The 19,193-nt window shown below is 34.4% G+C and overlaps 1 protein-coding gene and 1 long non-coding RNA gene across 3 annotated transcripts in view; one reads left to right on the top strand and one right to left on the bottom strand.

Annotated features, from left to right (window-relative positions):
- LOC119636608 (sodium-dependent serotonin transporter) overlaps window positions 1-14,330 on the top strand; it is a 15,204-nt gene extending 874 nt beyond the window's left edge. Inside the window, exons 2-8 of the mRNA XM_038032081.1 lie at window positions 383-659; window positions 9,807-10,017; window positions 10,098-10,371; window positions 10,427-10,605; window positions 10,675-10,969; window positions 13,076-13,276; window positions 13,431-14,330. Of these exons, the coding sequence (XP_037888009.1) occupies window positions 383-659; window positions 9,807-10,017; window positions 10,098-10,371; window positions 10,427-10,605; window positions 10,675-10,969; window positions 13,076-13,276; window positions 13,431-13,676 (1,683 nt within the window). The 3' untranslated portion in view covers window positions 13,677-14,330. The remainder of the gene's footprint in view (window positions 1-382; window positions 660-9,806; window positions 10,018-10,097; window positions 10,372-10,426; window positions 10,606-10,674; window positions 10,970-13,075; window positions 13,277-13,430) is intronic.
- Window positions 14,331-16,426: 2,096 nt separating this feature from the next.
- LOC119636773 lies at window positions 16,427-19,193 on the bottom strand. 2 transcript variants are annotated; one of them, XR_005247177.1, is made up of 3 exons: window positions 18,801-19,193; window positions 18,423-18,709; window positions 16,427-16,746 (listed from the first exon to the last, which is right to left on the bottom strand). It is a non-coding gene; the product is annotated as an uncharacterized LOC119636773 (long non-coding RNA). The 2 variants fall into 2 exon arrangements; XR_005247178.1 differs by lacking the exon at window positions 16,427-16,746 and adding an exon at window positions 17,165-17,204.

The following is a 19,193-nucleotide window of genomic DNA, read 5'->3' on the forward strand; positions in this document are numbered from 1 at the left end:
ACCCAGAGCCAACCCGCTCAAGAGCTACCACTAAATGTTTCTCAGGCGCAAGCAAATTTTGTCTAGTCCGGAGAAATCATTCTCAGTGATGAGGTTTTATTAAGGACAACAAAGAACTAAACCTTCAGCTATGAAATGCTGTTACCCTCACTAACCCGTTACTGGGGTTAGTGTAAATGTATAACCAATTATATTTGAGGGACATCGGATTCATGACCTTGCCTAAGTCAAACAACATCAGACGCCAACAGCATCATCGAAGAACCAGCGAGCGATGAGTCGCATAACGTGATAGATGTCATGTTCTATGAATTTCTTCATTATTCGATATAGTTACGAACTAATGTCATGTTATTACTAATTCTTGTTTCGTTTACGATAGCGAACTCTAGTTGTCTCTGTTACGGAGCGTCGCCGAGAAACCTGGAATCAAAAAGCCGAATTCCTTTTAGCGGTAGTTGGATTTGCTGTTGATCTAGGCAACGTTTGGCGTTTTCCGTATATTTGCTATCAAAACGGTGGCGGAGCATTTCTTATACCCTACTGCATTATGTTAGTATTTGGCGGTTTGCCTTTGTTCTACATGGAATTAGCATTGGGTCAGTTTCATCGTTGCGGTTGCATAAGTATATGGAAACGTATATGTCCGGCTTTAAAAGGTAAATAAAAGAAGAAAAAAAAAAACAATGAGACAGAGAGAGAGAGAGAGAGAGAGAGAGTGAGAGAGAGAGAGAGGGGGGATGAATGTAGGTTTTGATAGTCACCAGATAAAGTGCGTGCATTGTACTTTTTTTTTAATGTGGGCGTGTTAACCGAAACGTTATAAAGTGAATATTATAAGTTCTTATAACCCGTAATATTAAGTTTATTAGATTTGTGGACGTGTTTTCTCACCTAAGTCTTGTTTTCACCGAAGCTTTATATAGTTCTCCTCGCAAGCATTTGTAACGAGATAACAACGAATATATTCGATAGAACTTGTAGATGGAGTACATTTCTTTTTTTCTTAAAGTAATTATAGTTACAAGCGAAGCTTCAACGAAATACTTTACAGTCGTAAGTATTCCCGACAAATCATGTCACCTTTATCGGCTTCGTGTGCTAATCAGAAATATATAAGTCCTTCATGGATCTTATATGCATCCATTCTTCTTCGTGAGTGGTTTATAAAAAAAAAAAAACAAAGCAATAATCAATCATTCGTTACGATGAATATTACAAATGCGGAACACATTAAATATTAATGAAAACAAGTCCCACGTGACTTTTGCATGATTTTCAAGTTAACTACTTTTTCGTTATATTAAAAACACATTCTTATCATGCTAATAAGACACGTTGCTTCTTATATGGCTTTTAACAATACATAGAAGTACCTGTAAATAGTTTTTGTTTCATTTTTCAGCTCCTTTTGCTCATCGATTTAAAGTAAATGTTTACTTTAGTTCGCTTTACAAACGCATGTTTGCTATTTTATTTAATAGTAGAAAAAATTTCATATTACTTGTCGAATTGATTCTTTTATCCTTTCGCAATACCAACAGCGATGGAAGGAAGTTGTTTGAAAAAAAAAAAAACGAAAAAAACACAAAAAAAACCTTGAGTTACGTAACTTTTGTGGAGCCAGTGACTATTGAAAGTTTTAGTGCCTAAGCAAACACTTGTTGAGTGAATAGTGCAAACCATCGACAAATACGTCTCTTGTTAATGTTTTCAAAAGAATGCGTCAAAGCATACATAAATCATGTCTATTAGGTACACAGAAGCCATTGTCTGCGCGATTATGCCCGTAAAAAATTCACATTAAATATGTATTCGGATATCAAAGGTTTATTCGCATCGAATGTAGGATTTAATATAAAATATAATTTTTGATCATGTTATTCGTTCTTGGCTCGAAAAGGTTCGCAAATCGGTGATGGTAACTTTAAATTTAAGTATAAGAATAAGTAAGATTGTCATTCGGAAGGCACGATCGCTTTACAACGTACGCTTAATGATAGGCAGTGATAGAAGCATTGATGCTCTAAGTGATGTTGATAGGTAATAAAATCTATTTCTATTATTATTATTATTATTAATTTCGGCTTTTATTAAAAACTCTACCGCACTTGAGATTCGAACCCACGACCATTGAAGTTGCTAGTCGAGATTCCTCGCCTTCGGCTACTCAGGCGGATCTCTATTTCTATTAATATTTACAACCTGCGTATATAAAGAATTAATTTAAATCAAAGGGTCACAAATGAGAAAATTGTATTAGGTCGTAACCAAGTCTTTTATACCCATCGCAATTATCCTAAAAAAGGTAAGAAAAATATAAAAGAACCAAATTTTCATGTTCTATAATATTTGGAGGACGCGGTTGATTTTTCTATTTTCGAAATAAAAGATTTTGTCGCATGCGCGTATAGACGTTGTAGACGTGTCCTTTAAAAAGTTTCTTTTTTGTAAATTTGTGGGCGATCTCTTCACGTTCGCTAACGGAAAAATATCTAGCACAAATACTATACAATTGGGTAGGCGAACAGATGGACAAATAAACAGGCGGACATGCTTAGATGCATTCCACATTCAACAGTGGCCATGAATTTATATACTTCATGGCGTTTTGCAAGCTTGTTTCTGCGCTTTACAACAGCTTTATAAGAAAAATTAAGTTTGGTAGGCGCGGTCAATTTTTTCCATTTTTGTGTACAGTTGCTATAGCATTGCCCATAGAATACGCGTTCAATTTTTTGTACATTTATCGGTTAAAGTTTATGCGTAATGTTCATAAATCAATTTCTTATTTCTTTCGACAAATAGAGGAGTTCTCAATTTACGTGACGCTAAAGGCACGTACTTCGATCGATTTGACCCATTTTCAATACCAATCTGCGCGCAAGAACTTCCAATGTTTTTGCCAAATTTGAGGTTGATAGCTTCGTTTTTGCGGTCAGGAGTTGTTTAAAGGAGACATCAATAGACGGACAGACAGCCAGACCGACAAAGGGTCATGCTTCATGGATTCATGGAGAATTTGATGCAGATCAAGAGTATATATGCTTGACGAGGTCTCTGCAGCTTTCTTCTGGTCTTTGCATACGTTTTGACAAAATGAATACATCCTTCGTCGTTCGATGATGGATATAAAGAGCGAAAGAGCGAAATGTAGAAGCATTGATTGTTATAACTTACTACCTTTATAAGATGCCTTACTAAAATTTGATACAAATATTAAAACCTCAATTTTAGTACGCGGATCAATCAAATGACGTATCGACAATTATCATAATGTTTTAGGAGTGCTGGGGCGGTTGGCGATTGAGTTGGCCTCTCTTGCTTAGCATTTGAATCATTTAAGACCGAACTCTTTCACTCCGAAGAAAGCTTACTTTTCCCATTTCGAAACATTTCTTAAAAAATATCAGCTTTACCAAGGAAACAGGTCATATTCGGTTGGGGCCAGAGCCCACATATCCACGCTATTAAAGTCTTTTATTTGTTGTGTTAAAAAAAGTGAATGGGATAATATCTTTCACCTTTTACTTGACTCAAAAGTATTACTAAGAAAATTTGGCGACGTTCAGCATAATTAATTTAGAATTAAGACACTTAGCTTTTCGTATTCTATTCTCCAAGCCCTTCCATTTGATACTCCTCGTATGGACGATGTTTCTAAGAAAAAATTTTTCAAACATGTCGTGACGTCCACCACTACTAATATACAATTAACATACTTCGCTTGTCGCAATCTATTCTTCAATTCCTTTTATATGATACCCATACGGCTGGTTGTGTGAAGAGAAATTCAATTCACCACATCGTGGTGTCCATCATATGTGTGAGTAGCGAGAAAAACAGAGTTGCCTTCAGTTTATGCTTTATTGCGGGCGTCTGCTCTGACCAATTCGGTCCATTTTCAATACCAACCCATGTGCAAAAACTCCCAACGACTCTACCAAATTCGAAGTCGCCATCTTCATTTTTGCGATGAGGAGAGTGGCAAAAACACACACCACACAGATAGACAGACGAATAGACATGACTTAATCAATTCACTAGTATCTCATGCTGATCAGGAGTATATTATATGCACTTTATAAGATCCCTTTTGGGTATTGGAAACATTCGATACAATGAATAAATACCAGTGGTAGATATAGAGAAAGGCATGAAAAAAATAAACCCAGTCTTTGGTAACCATATACCATTTACAACGGATCCTTTAAGCTAATCTATGGTATTTCTTCACTTAACTTGCTCAGCCGAAATTTATTTTTATATTCTTTAAGAAGGAAAACAATTTTGGTTAAAGAACCTACATATCGTGTAAATCGAGAGATGAATGAAACAGCTTTGCCATTATCTCATGAATAGTTTCAATTTGCTTAGCAGCAATAAGTGAAATAAACTTAGTTTCCCTTTAATCGAATGTGTAAAGCGACGCAATTGAAGTAAACTGAAAAAGGAGTTAAGATTGTCTTGTGATGATAATTTATTTTGTACGTCATTTCCAAATGCTGGCATACGAAATGCCCACTGACACATGCACACGCATTAATTGAACAGAAAGAATCTGATTGCGCTTTGAATTTTCTCTGAATTTGAAAACTAAAGAGAAACAAATAAAAAAGGAAAATGTTTAAGTGGAACTTGTTGCGTATTGACTAATTGCTTACAAAGATTAGATATGAATAAAAGGCGCAACAGTTCAAACGAAAGAACTCATCTACAAATTTATACATATATATATATATATAAATGTTTATAACTTTTACAATATAATTAAATTTGGGTTTCTGAATAGCGAACATAATTTTCTATTCAAAACTTGCATATAAACATTTACACACAATTAACTCGAGATATACCAGCAAAATTTATATTTATTCACATATGCACGTTATTAGCATTGTTGATGTACTCAACGTAGATAAGATGAGCAAATGTAAAGCAAGCAAGCAAGCAAGCAGGCTTTGGAGATCTCATGGACTATATTAGACTATATTTATATAAAAACACTTGATCAACGTGAAAAGTAATATCTATGTATAGTCACATTTCTCTATTTATTTACCTACGGAAATAATAGTCGGGTAAAAATCTGATGTTATCTTATATATAATTCCTTTCCATAGTTATTCGCTTAAGATGAAAATTTTGCAAAATACTTATATCCACTCGATAATCTGTGATATAATTTTCATAATATTTTGAGGAGATGAACTGCCTCAACCATGCCAAGCAATCAGTAGGATGATACGCCAGGAACAACAACTGATGCAATGTGCCAGAGGACTATTTCCTGCTTTGCTACGCGTTTACTTTACTCACTTTTCGAATAAATTATGTCACATACGTCAACCTGCGCTATGTTTCAAGTGTCAAGTTTAACAGGTTGCAGCAACAGCTAAATGTATGACAATACATTTAAACGTGTGCATATATAATTGTGTCAAAAAAGTCTTGGGAATTTGTAACACGTTCATTAAACATCCCAGTTTTTATGGTTTAGTTAAAATAAACTTCCAATGAATTAACGGCCTTGTGCCCTGCAGTGTTGCTTGAAACTTTTTATGGTCGTAGTTGACTCGAAATAATTTTCCATCTTGCTTGGTTGCTTGAATTTGAAGGAAAAGTACAAAGTTACACGGACTCAGTTATTACGAGCCAATATCTTCTTTGGCCGATGACACAAACAACAGCAACAAGAAAAAGAGACTCATTTACTTGCTTAACTTAAGTTATTTTACCTTGAGTTTATTTATTATTTTATTTTTACTGCAAGCACAGTTTAAACTCCTGCCAAAGGCAGAGGACTTTTTAACCTCATTCTTCAAACCCTTTCTACTGCATTTATGCGACCTTACCTTTTATGCAATTTGTATTACTATGCACTGTTGTCATCCAAAAGCTAATTGTTTTCGCCAATGCCCGTTACTACTGCCTTTGCATGTTTGATTTCTGATATTATATTGACACAATTTGTAATATTTTTGTATTCAATGATTTTGCATTCATTCTGATCGCCTTTGTAATGCAAAAAAAAAAAAAAAAAAAAAAAAAAAAGACAAAATAAAGTACAGACATTTTTGATTAAATAATTTTTTTCAATTTGTTTACCAATTATTACTTCTCCCTCAAACCCCTAAAAAAAAAAAAAAAGAAGAAAAATGGAAAGACAACAATCTCATCCAATCATTTTTATCATTATCTTACCGCCACTTGTATTACTATCTTATCAATATTCTACTGTCCACTATCTCTTAAGGGCAGTTAAAAATCTACAGCAGTGGCGGTGCGGATTGGTGACAAGTCCACGGCTACTTTGCATGAGCAGAAAGAGATCCAAAATGGCTTAAATGTATTCGCTTATATCTTCAAATATTGACTTTTCATTATTGCAAATAGGCCCGATTGGTTCAGAAATGCTTTTAAAGTATAAAAGATATGTTTATAATTTTATGTGACATCAAAGTTAAGAATGGTGTACTTGCACAGAGCTTGGTCTTTCTACTTTTAAATGAAAGACTATACCATTCTTTTGCACATGCCAAAAAGTTCCTTAGATTTTATATTTCCGTTAACGAAACTCTCGATTTGATCGAAAGGGGATATAGTACTGACGAACAGAAAACCCAAGGACAATTTAGGTATTATCAATAGACAAAGTAGTACGCTCAAATCTTTTTTGGTTCAGTCTTTTTTTGTACGGTTTTTTTTGTGCGATTTCTTTTATGCGATTTTTTTTGTACGGTATTGGAAAAACTGGTTTTTATAGCTACTCGCGAAGTCTTTTGCGATTTTTTTTAATGCGTTTTATTTTATGCGGTCCTTGTCCACCGCATCAAAACACGTATGAGTGTTATGATAGTTGTGATGTTCCTTATTTAAAAAAAATATATATATATATCTACATATATATACACAAAAATCGTTCAGCAGGTAAAGCAATTTAAGTCGCCTACAAGGGGTTTTGATGATGGTTATGATGCATGTTTTAATTAAATAAGCCATTACAATTGACAGTCGTATAAGTTAGGTTTTGGATAAATTTTTTTATGTATTAATAACGGATTAATTGTCTCACATTATTAGTCCCACAATTATTTTATCAAAAAAGCGGAATAAGTTTATTCGTAAAATGAAAAAATCTAGAAATTCCTTTAAAGAAGTTCAATAGTTCGATTTATTTGCAAACTTTTTAATATATAGATATCTAATTCTGTCATAAGGCCTTTTTTATAGACTTATCTATGGGTGTTTAACATTCTTCTCTTTTTAAATTTAGAAAGCTACAAAAATATTCATATGATAAGTTAAAACTAAGTAATCGCTTAAGGGCAGCTATTGAATATCCTACGCAATTCCGTCTAATATAGTTTTTCACGCATCCAAATCTATTATGTGCCTATTCAAAAATCGGACTACAATTCATCAAAGTACATTTCTATATCAAATTGTTCTATTGAATCAAGTTTCATCATAGATTTTTCCTTCTGTACGAGCATCTATGTCAAAGGCGATTGGAAGTGTGTTCCCACTCGTCAATAATTTCCCCGTTTATTATACCCGTCATCGAAAGATGAGGGACATATTCATTTTGTCAAAACGTTTGCAACGGCCAGAAGGAAGCATCAGAGACCACACAAAGTATCTTGATTATCATCAACTTCTAAATCGAGTTAAGAATGTCCGTCTGTCCGTCTAATGGTCTGTCGATCTGTATAAGGTCTGTTTTAAGCATTCCCCTGACCGCAAAAATGAAGCTATCGACTTCAAATTCGTCAGAAACATTGGAAGTGCTTGTGCACAGATTGGTCTTGAAAATAAGCCAAATCGGTTAACGGATTCGCCCACAACACCAAGTAAACTGAGAGTATCTCTGTTTTTCAAAGGGAGTGAAAAATTGGTTTTTCGTTCATTACTCATAAACTATAGCAAACAAGTGGAGAAAAATTTGACCGTATACTCTATGGCCGATGCTATAACATTTGTGCACAAGAATGCAAAAAAATTGACTAAGCCTACCCAACATGGTAGTGTATCAAAATGTAATTATTTTTTCGTAGAACCAAGTTTCAAAAACCCTATAAAGTAAGCAAATTCTTGGCCATTTTCAAATTTAGAAAGCACCTAAATATGTCCGCCTGTTCGTCTGTCCATCTGTCTGTTTGTGTAACTTTGTAGTATTTGTAGTAAACATTCTTCCGCTAGTGAAATTGAAGATATCGCCTAGAAATTTGCCAAAGGAATTTGGAATTGACCTAAATTTTTGAAAGGACACGCCTATAACACCCATATGCCTATACGACAAAAACGTTTATTTTGTAAATAGAAGAAATCAACTGCGCCCGGTCCATATTATAGAGAGTGAGAGTTTTACCATTTTATTTGTTTCATCTTTTTACTTGGTTTGTCTTCGGTCCAGATTGAATTTAGTTTTCTTACTTGTTTAATACATCAAAATAATATTTTTTACGGATTTTTTCTTGTAATGACTTTGCGAAAATAGTTCTTCATGTGCAGAGTGGCACCAAAAATTGACCGATCAATTTAGTAAATGAATCTGAATCTGAGCAATCCTTATCAGAGATGCTATAGGTTGTAAATGTTCCAATATCTAAAAGAAATAGATTTAGGTCACTTTTAAATGTAACAGCTCAAATATTGAACGCCAAAAGGCAAAAACATATTAACTGGTTCATGATGATTCCTATATGTAACAGAATTTATTGAAAAAATCTTAAACAAATATTGTAGCAATAAATGTAAATAAAAATCGTCCATAAAGATATTGCACAATTTGACTGAGTTAAATCAACGGATGCGGTTTAATCAACGATGAATATTCTTTTTAGGTAAAACAAACCTAAAAACGATTTTAAAAGGTTGAAAAAATACTTTATTACAGGCGATATTTGAGGAAATTTGAAATTAGAATTTGCATATGTGCAACTTCTAGATCTTGCCAAGAGACCATCGACACAACGCACCCTTCACAACATTCGAAGCTCTCGAACATCGATATAATAGGTTATGAGAAGATAAATTTCTGCAGAATTATGAGAAAATTAATCAAGTCCTTTAATAGGATCGCTAAATCTTCATAGAGTTCCCGTCCACTCGTCCTTGGATCGCAGACCGCACAATGGACCGTACTTCGAAAACTCTACCTTTAGTAATCGTTTCCGCAAGTCCTCCTGTGTGTTCACTTTTAAACTCTATTCCTTTTTCCTCCCTTCTTTACCTATAATCCTTCATGAACATCACTGTGACCGCATGTACGATGGACCGATCCGAACCATTTTCAGTAGGATTCGCCCCTGATTCAAAGCATGTGATTGTACCAAATTTCATCAAAATATGTCAAAAAGTGCGACTTGTAGTTTGAACACAAAATTACATGGGCAGACATCAGACGAACGGACGGACAGGTAGGCTTGGATCAATCCATACTATGATTCCGAATCGATCGATATAATAAAAAGGATGGGTCTATCTTAAGCCCTTCTTCCTTTTACATACGTCCGCACTAACTTAATCTACTCTGTAGTACACGAGGTGTAGGGTATAAAAAATTTCAAAATAAATAAATTTTCTTAATGCTTTCCTCTAAGACTCTACCGTAATAAGATTTGTTTATAGTTACGATTTCACTGCACTACCTACACATAAGCAGTGGAAGGAAGTTCAATTGCTTAAGATAATGCATTGAAATAGTTTTTCTTCTCTAATGAAGTTATGAGAAGAAAAAAAAGAGAAGAGAACTTTTAAATTTCTAAAGTTTTGTTATTGATTTCGTTTTGGATGCGTGACAGGTGTTGGTTATGCTATCTGCATCATTGACATATACATGGGAATGTACTACAATACGATTATTGGATGGGCAGTTTATTATTTGTTCGCCTCGTTCACCTCGCAATTACCCTGGACATCGTGCGATAACGCTTGGAACACAGATTCGTGCATGCCGGTGACAAATGAAAGTTTTACCGCCAATCAAACTACCCCTGCCAGAGAATTTTTCGAGTAAGTTTTTCTTCTTTCGTTAAAACCCATTTGCAATTTATTTAATTTGTTACGTAAACAACATCAATGAATTTTCGCAGACGTAAAGTGTTGGAACAATATAAATCGAATGGTTTAGATTTAATGGGACCAGTTAAACCAACATTGGCTGTGTGTGTCTTCGGTGTGTTTGTGTTAGTTTATTTTTCTCTGTGGAAAGGTGTACGTTCCGCAGGTAAAGTTGTATGGGTAACTGCTTTGGCTCCATATGTGGTGCTTATCATTTTGTTAGTTCGTGGAGTTTCGTTACCTGGCGCCGCTGAGGGCATAAAATACTATTTAACTCCTGAATGGCATAAATTGCAAAATTCCAAGGTTTGTATATATGTGTGCGTATGTTAAACATTATTATAACCTATGTATGAAATAGGTTTGGATCGATGCCGCTTCGCAAATTTTCTTCTCATTAGGTCCGGGATTCGGTACGCTTTTGGCCTTGTCCAGTTACAATAAATTCCATAATAATTGCTATCGTGACGCCCTAATCACCAGCAGTATAAACTGTTTAACTAGTTTTCTGGCTGGATTCGTTATATTTTCAGTACTAGGGTAAGTAAAAAATTTATGTGAATAATGCGGAGACAGTGAGAGAGAGGACTAAGTAATTATCCTTTGCAGCTATATGTCTTACGTTCAAAAGACTACTATCGATCGCGTCGGCTTAGAAGGTCCGGGCTTAGTGTTTATTGTTTATCCGGAAGCTATTGCTACCATGAGTGGCTCCGTATTTTGGTCGATTATATTTTTTCTAATGTTAATCACGTTGGGACTGGATAGCACATTTGGCGGCTTAGAAGCTATGATAACGGCTCTATGTGATGAATATCCCCGTACAATAGGAAGAAGAAGAGAATTGTTTGTCTTGCTATTACTGGCGGGTATTTACTTATGCGCTTTACCGACTATGACTTATGTAAGTATCGATATATTGAGAGAAATAATTTGTACCTTTCTTTGTTACATACATTCACACCTCATTGTTGTCAATAACGTAATGGAAATGAGGCATTTGTTAAATACCCTTCAAAGTCCTTTTAATGTAGTTAGCTTTCTTGTCTATGCGAAGCATATTCAGGCATTCTTACGAGTTTCATACACACACTTGAGCAGTGATTTGTTGCTCGTAAAAACCATTCAAGCATTTTTTTTTTTTTTTTGTTACTCTTAAATCTTCAGTTGTTATTATTGGTGCAGTTAGGGAGTAACAAATATCACTTGACTTGATTACATTAGAAATTATAATTTGGTGAATGGACATAAACATGCTTATCAATATGTTAATTATACCATATACTACTTGCGATAAATATATGCATAGTTTGCCAGGATGTATGCAACATCAAGGTTGACTACCGAATGCGACAGATCCACTTTTCATGGATCACAAATTTTTTTAAATATATTCATGAAATTTGTCACATTGGTATGATTTTGGATCAATGACGAAAGCCCTTGAAAACAAATTGAATCGAGCCATTTTTTCGATGACTCCTCAAGCATAGAGTGCCTTAGAGTTGCCTTAGTTGCCTTCTATTAAAACAAGACTTTCTCTGATAAGTTTGTTTTTAGATATTTCCCCATATCGGAATCCTCATGAAAAGTAAGTCTTTATATATGTACAGGGTATAGCTTTTGATAATCAGATGAAGTTATAATATAGCGAATGTATATATTACATATATCCATTAAGATAGATGCCTTAGCAGACTATACAAACCGTTTAACCTGCTTTCAAGGATATATTTGCATAGAGTGATCATCCGCTTTACGCAGTATTCACTCAAGTTATATAACTTAGTTTACAGTCGATTTTAAATTTAACAAGTAAGAACATTACAGTCAAAGCCGATCTATTAAATACCCCACACCACTTTATCTAACACAATTCTTATGTTTGTATCAAATTACTATTATGGGTCAATGGGTCAGACAGACTTAGATCAATTCAAATTGTAATTCTGAATCGATCGATATAAAAAAAGATGGGTCTGTCTTAAGCCCTTCCTCGCATTACACACGTCCGCACTAATTTAACATACCCTGTACCACAAGTGGGGCAGCATATAAAAATTACAGCATATTGGACGAGCAAGCATTGTCTCTCTCATGTACATTACATTACTTACATTACATCTTTAAGTGGCAACGTTTTTTTATCATTTACTTATTTTAAGATTAGCATAGTCACGAGCTCACATATTTTTGTATCTTTCGACATTTTAATTCACGTAAATAATGGCTTTGTCTTGGGAAACCGTAAACGCCTTACAAGCGTTCGCAAAATATCAATATTTTTCATCAAAAATTTTCATTCTTTCATTGCAACCGTATGGTGCGTATTCCTGTTTATAAATTTACTAACCTCAGGACGCTCCATAATGTTAACCTTAAAAAATTCAAACAATCAAAGTTCGGTGAGGAGCGCTTTTAATGTCTAAAAGCCCTGTAAATACACACACATGTACATTTCCAATCTATTATTCAGCGAGAATAATAACAACAGTAATAAAGTAAGTCCTCATCTTTTCTTTCTTGAAGAAGGGAGGACTTAGGTTGCTATCAAAGAGAATATCCCACGTGTGGGGTCCTTTGAAATCCTAACGTATTAATTGCATTAGATTGGAGAAATGTAATATGAGTACAAGAGTACAGGGTTTATTTTGTTAGGAGTAGCTCTTACGCTTCTCTTGTTCTAGTTGCAAACTCTTCTTGCCTTTCGATATTTTATTACCACGACAATATAATGAAGACTATCCAGAGAGCCGGATTTTTCACTAGAATTGCAATTGTTTGCTGCTTCAGATTATATAAAGACCGCTGAAGGATACAAAGCTATAAATAGATTTAAATAATTTTCGTAAGCTTGGTGGCGTTTAGTATGTAAAAGGTAGAGCTACGAACTAACCTCAAAATAAACAAATGGAGAAACCTATGACAACATTCTTATGTATAAATATTTAAAATTTTAGTTTTTGTTTATTTACCTCTATTAGCTCTAATTTGATTATAATTTCAATAGGGCGGAGTTTTTCTAGTCAACTTTTTGAATGTTTACGGACCTGGTCTGGCCATATTGTTTGTCGTTTTTGTCGAAGCGGCCGGTGTATTTTGGTTTTACGGCGTTCAACGTTTCTCTGACGATGTGGAAAGTATGTTGGGCAAAAGGCCCGGTCTATTTTGGCGTATCTGTTGGACATATATAAGTCCACTCTTTTTATTGGTAATTATTAAATAATATGATATATGACAATGACAATGACAATTAACATAAAGTTAAACAATAAACATTCATTCGTTCCAATGATTGTTTGTTTCCATTAAAAAAAAAAGTGTTTGTTAAGATTTCTGAATGTTTTCTGAAACGTTTCTTTTAGGTAATTTTTATCTTCTCATTTCTGGGCTACAAGGAAATGTTGGGCGAAGAATATAAATATCCGGATTGGAGTGTTAAAGTCGGTTGGGCTATAACGTGCTCTTCCGTTCTATACATACCCGCCTATATCATTTATAAATTTGTTTTCGCTTCTAAAGGCGATTGCCGTTCTCGCTTAAAGCAATCATTTCAAGCGAATAGAAATGGCAGCAGTGCCCCATCCAATCCGCAGCCGATCAATGTGTGACATGGGATTACGGCAAATCAACTACTTTTCGCAAGCAACAAATATAACGACATTTTCAAACGTCATTCACCAACAACAACAAAAACAATAATAATAATAATAAAGATAATATATAAAATATTTATACAAAAGCTTATTGTGCTTGATTCGCGGCGCGATCATCAATCCATCTCAAATTCATATTGTACGGTATAACGGATATTTGAACGTGCAATAAAAATGCTTACGTAAATTATTTAATGTAAATTTAATGATTAGAATAAGATTTAATAATTACAATAAATTTAATATTAATTATTAATTAATTATAAACTAATTATTAATTATAATATAATGTTACTTGATTTGTAAATTGATGAACGATAACGAACGATCTATATATGTCGATGCTAATGCTGAGGACAATAATTACGCAGTGGTGCTCAGCAGTAATTGTAAACCACTTAATCAACAATAACAACAACAACAATAACTGACGGACGGACATAACTAGATTTGAAGCTAAAAAATTTATATATAAATATATTGTTAAATTCCCGCCACGTACAAAGATAATAAATAATAATTATATATATATACAAATACATAAACAAAATAGCAGTAATTAAGCTTAATACATTTGCATTATTTCATATATAATTTATTTAACATAAGTAATGCTTGTTTCCTACAAAAAAAAAAAAAAAAAAAACACAAAAGATATTTTTATATGTATATAGAAAAGTTCTTTAGAATAAATTTATTTTTCCAACTAAACAATTTCATAATTCACAGCCATAGTTATGAAATTGTTTACCTAATGCAAAATATTCTTCATTTCGTACATTAAAATTATCTGTAAATAATTGTTTATTACATATAATTATGATTTGCAGTATTATTATATACATAAATTAATTACTTCTCTTAAGGTCAAATCAATCAAATCAAACAAATAATTGCAAAACAGCCATTTGCAATTATTTGACATATATATAAAATATTTACATGTATTTTTTATTTCATAAATATATTTTCGTTTTCAAAAAAAAAAAAGAAGAAGAAGAAAACTTTCAGCATTTTTAATGTGATCACCACTGGCCTTTACATTACAAAACAATTAAAAGCTTGGATCGTCTTAGTTCCGTCATAGTGTACACCTCGTCAGGATTTATTAGATCATTACTAGTAGTGAGCAATGGGCCGCTAGAACAGATTTAGGCGACCCTCCACATATATAAGTTCACTCGTACAGCTAAGCATCGAGCTATCGCGAGAGTTGTCTCAAGTGCAGACTTTTAAAGAAATATAAACAGCCCTCGCCACTTACAATTCGCCGAAACCAATAGGTAAGTGCACAGAGCAAGTCGATCAACCGCAGTCATACCTGTGCCAGGGAAAAGTCGCTTTTATGTGTTATGTTTATTAATAATCGAAGCATCTTTGATCCTACCTGACTGCCCATAGAGAAAACCTATAAGCTATATTACTTTTAGGGCTACTCGAAAGTGCCACTTTATAAGGATAGGATGTTGATGAGAGCTATGCACGTGACTTCGCTGAGCTAGCTAGTTCGGGAGATGTGGGGGGATTTTACAATTTTGACTCCAGGACACTCCACAGACGTTTATATTTAAAAGAGTAGCACATACTTACGCTTTAACGAAAACACGGACGAATGAAACCTAGCTTACCGAACAGGCTTACTCTAAGCCCTGGACCCACCATACCTAATGGTCTTCGGTACACACGTAAGACGTAGTCTTTGTTTGCCTTATACTCTTCGACTAAGCTCTTTTAGATCTTCTTTTTTTTAATTTGCTTTTAGAAAGATAGGTAAAGGTATAGAGGGACAGACTAACGGGCGGACATACTTAGGGGGATTCCGAATTTGACATTGGTCAACAATATATTTACCTTCGGGGATTTCTGAAGCTGCCTTCTAGGTGTTGCAGACATTGTGACAAAATCAACACTTCGTCATTTCTCGTTGGTTGGCACAAAGGTGTTACTCGCTGAATTGCTCGTAAACGATTGATAAAGATATTCTTGCGAAAAAGTACATCGCAGTTACGCCGCCTTTTATTATGTTTTTATCAAGTTTCATCAAGTACATAAAAAATCTTATATTTTTTTTTAGTTTCAAAGACGTAAACTCTAGTCGCGGCAATCCAAAAATCGGGAAACTCCTACTAAAAAGAAAAGATAGTTGCATTTTGGTTAATAATTTGTGATTGTAAAGCGCCGTCGCATAAACGAATGCGCAAAACTTTCTCGTTAATAAATTTTGAGCGGAAACCAAACGCGGAAACGAAGTAAAAGAAAAAGAAGCGATTTTCATGACGCTACGTTAACTGGCGATTTTTATGTTTGTTTGGGCGATAATCTGTCATTTTTCAGCAGGAAAAATCATACAATACTGCACTATATTGATATTCAAGAATTTCGCAACTTTTACTTAAAACTATCTATTTATGGTAAAAGAGGGTTACTAAGTAGCATTTTTTAAACATTATTTCTTAGTAACGAAGAAAAGACCATTTTCAAAATAATTTATTAAAGAATTTTTTTTTTGCCAACTACCAGAAAATTACAAAGTTTATGTAGATTTCAAACATTCAATATATTTTCTCTTATATAATTGCATACAATTTTCTTAATGTTACAATAAAAAATATTTTGTCATTTTATTTTTCAAAAATTTTAAGATTCGAATTAATTATAAATTTAATTCAATTTTTTGCCGACCAGCAGAGACGTCAGACATTTTCGAAATATGCCTGACTTAAAGGCCTTTCCCTCGCGTAGAATTCGTTTCATAAATTTTGCGAACTGTGTTTCACATTATGTTGCCACTTCTAGAGGACCTGTGTGGTAAAGAAACAAAAGCAGAAAGACGCATTCCAGATAATTGCTTAGAGGTTCCTCAATTTCAACACCTTTGCGGGTCAAATGCATTAGTTTACTCAAAACCAATGTTTCCACGTAACTCTATACTGATAAACCGGATTCAATGTTTTCAAACAGTTGATCCAAGTTTTCAATATTTGTTATTGTGTGCGTAACTTTCGGCATTTCAGGCTTTAGCCACCTAAAAAAAGAAAGTGTGCATAAATAAAAAGCAAATAAAAAAATTATATTGAACATCAAGTAAAAGCAATATACTGGGTCACGTACCACCACGACTTGTAAAGTTTATACAACGACTTGTCGAAATAAGGCTATATATGGAAAGTAGTCGAAAAAACTGTCCGATCCGAACCACTTTCAACAGAGTTCGTCCTTGGGCCAAAACACGCCGGAATTTCAATTTTTCCCAATGCTACTGCCGTCGTTGCCATGTCTTTTTTTTTTTTTTTTGTTTGTTTAGAGATGGATTGGACCAGTTAAGTTAATGTTAGATCCATAATCCAGAAACGAAGTTGAGAGCGATTGATGAAAAAATTTAAGCATAGATAGACTGATGTGGCAGAGTGTTCGCAATGAGAGGCTCTGTTCCGCTGTCAATCCATAAATCACCGTACTTGGTACTGTACTGTAAAGATCCGGCTAATAATGCCGATAAAAGAAAAAGTGTAGGCGATTCGTGATTGTAATAGAAATACTAAATGTAAAAGTAGAATGAAAACTCAGCTGATTTGATAAAGGCATTCAGTTGCTTCAAATGCCTAAAGTTACCAGCACGAAAAATTTCATATAGATTGTTATACAGGTTAAATATACTGAAAGATTGTCTAAGGATGTCAAACCTCCTGCACTCAAAAATAAGATGCTCGGCAGACTCAGTAATATTGCAATCCTCACAGATGTCAGAGGAGGAGACTTTGATCATTTTAAAATAAACCTTGTCGTAGGTGTGATTACTCATAAGACGGTGAAGAACTTTAAATTCCCATGTTGTGAATTTTCCTTTAGGTAGAAGCGTGGGTGTCAAAAAAGGGTAAATTTTGTAGAACAGCCGGTCACTTTTTTCTCTAGCTAAAACATGATACTCATCTTTCCATTCTTTTATGATGAGTTTTTTGACTAGCAGAAAAGCTTCGCTGGGGGGGTAGTTTATGGACAAAACTGTACCATCGAACCTAGCTTGACGAGCCATGTCAAGGAAAAAGTGATTGTCTCCGGCGGGTACACCAACTGCAATAGCATTTATGCCACGAGCGGCCTCCTTTGCACGCGTTGGCGCCATTACCGGCGATGCATTAGTCATGGAAATGCCTACAAAACCTTCTTTCATTGCTTTCATCGGATAACACCCGGGCCATCCGATAGTGATTGGAATTTTTGACACAAACCCAACCGACACCGGCTGTTTTAGATTTCTTAATGGCTAAATCCATACAGACATTTCCAATAACGGCACCTAATGCGTTACAACCGTCAAACCCAAATTTATTATTCTCTCAGGAAACCAAATAGTGAAATGTTATTATATGGGGAAATGCTTTGGAGACATGGAAAGCTAAAGATTGTTGAAATGATGTGCCAAGTATTTAACTCAAGGACTAGTCCCCAAGTTTTGCCAATGTTAATATCGGCCTCCTGAATAAAAGTTATTTAACAAAAATGCTGGTTAGTACAGTATGCTTCAGTACAGACTGGAAAAAAGTATCTTCTTTCTATTTCAAATTGATTTGTAACATCAGCATCGTTAGGTCAGTTTAATATTACGCAGTAGGCGCGCAAATAAATTCTTTGTACTTCTTGATGAGATTCAAATTTATTTAAAATATATTTGTTACAAAGCTTAATAAGCAAAATATTTACCGTCGTTATATGTGATCTTCTGTTTCCGCTCGGGTATTTCATGGATGCCGCTTCGGTAGAAGCTTTGAGGAAATTTTCGCAGATCTTCAACTTGTAGAACCGCTACTCTTCTAAATAGGACTACGGCGAATCCTGAATCTATGTTAATCAGGAGACAGACGTGATCAATAATCTCAACTGGTAGAGAGACCAAATTTTAAGGTTGCAACCTCGGTTGCTTTTGCTAGCGATGCGAATATTTCGTTTCGTTGCGAATATTATCGTTTTCAAGACAAAAACTCCAAACCCTACAACGAAAGCGGCAAAATTATAAAAAAACGATCGGTATCTCTTAGAAAAAGAAGGCATAAAATTTGATATGGTGCTACTTGTACTCACGCAACTTTCCATTAGTTGTTTCTTCAAATGCCAATTATTCTTTAATTTGTCCTAGCAATTCAACAAAATTGAGTGGCTTTGGGGAAAGGTTTTGCCAAACGTCGATTACGATTGCAGCCTCTTTGTTCAGACTATAAGACTAGAAGACGCGACCAGAAGAAAAACGCAAATTTCTCCTGACCAGTGACCACTGTCTCGTCAAGTGTTTCCCAACGATGGAAGGATTTAATTCATTTCACTTTACGAAAGTTTTTTTCTTTTGCTTTGTTTCACTGGTTTTAGAAAATTTATTTCGTATATCAAATTAAAAATGTACACATCAGCCATACCGTCCATATAAAGTTTGGACTTTTTTAAGGTTTTATATTCCACTATTGCTCGCCTCAGTAAAAA

The sequence above is a fragment of the Glossina fuscipes genome, unplaced genomic scaffold (assembly GCF_014805625.2).
Source record: "Glossina fuscipes isolate IAEA_lab_2018 unplaced genomic scaffold, Yale_Gfus_2 28, whole genome shotgun sequence".
Classification (NCBI taxonomy): Eukaryota; Metazoa; Arthropoda; class Insecta; order Diptera; family Glossinidae; genus Glossina; species Glossina fuscipes.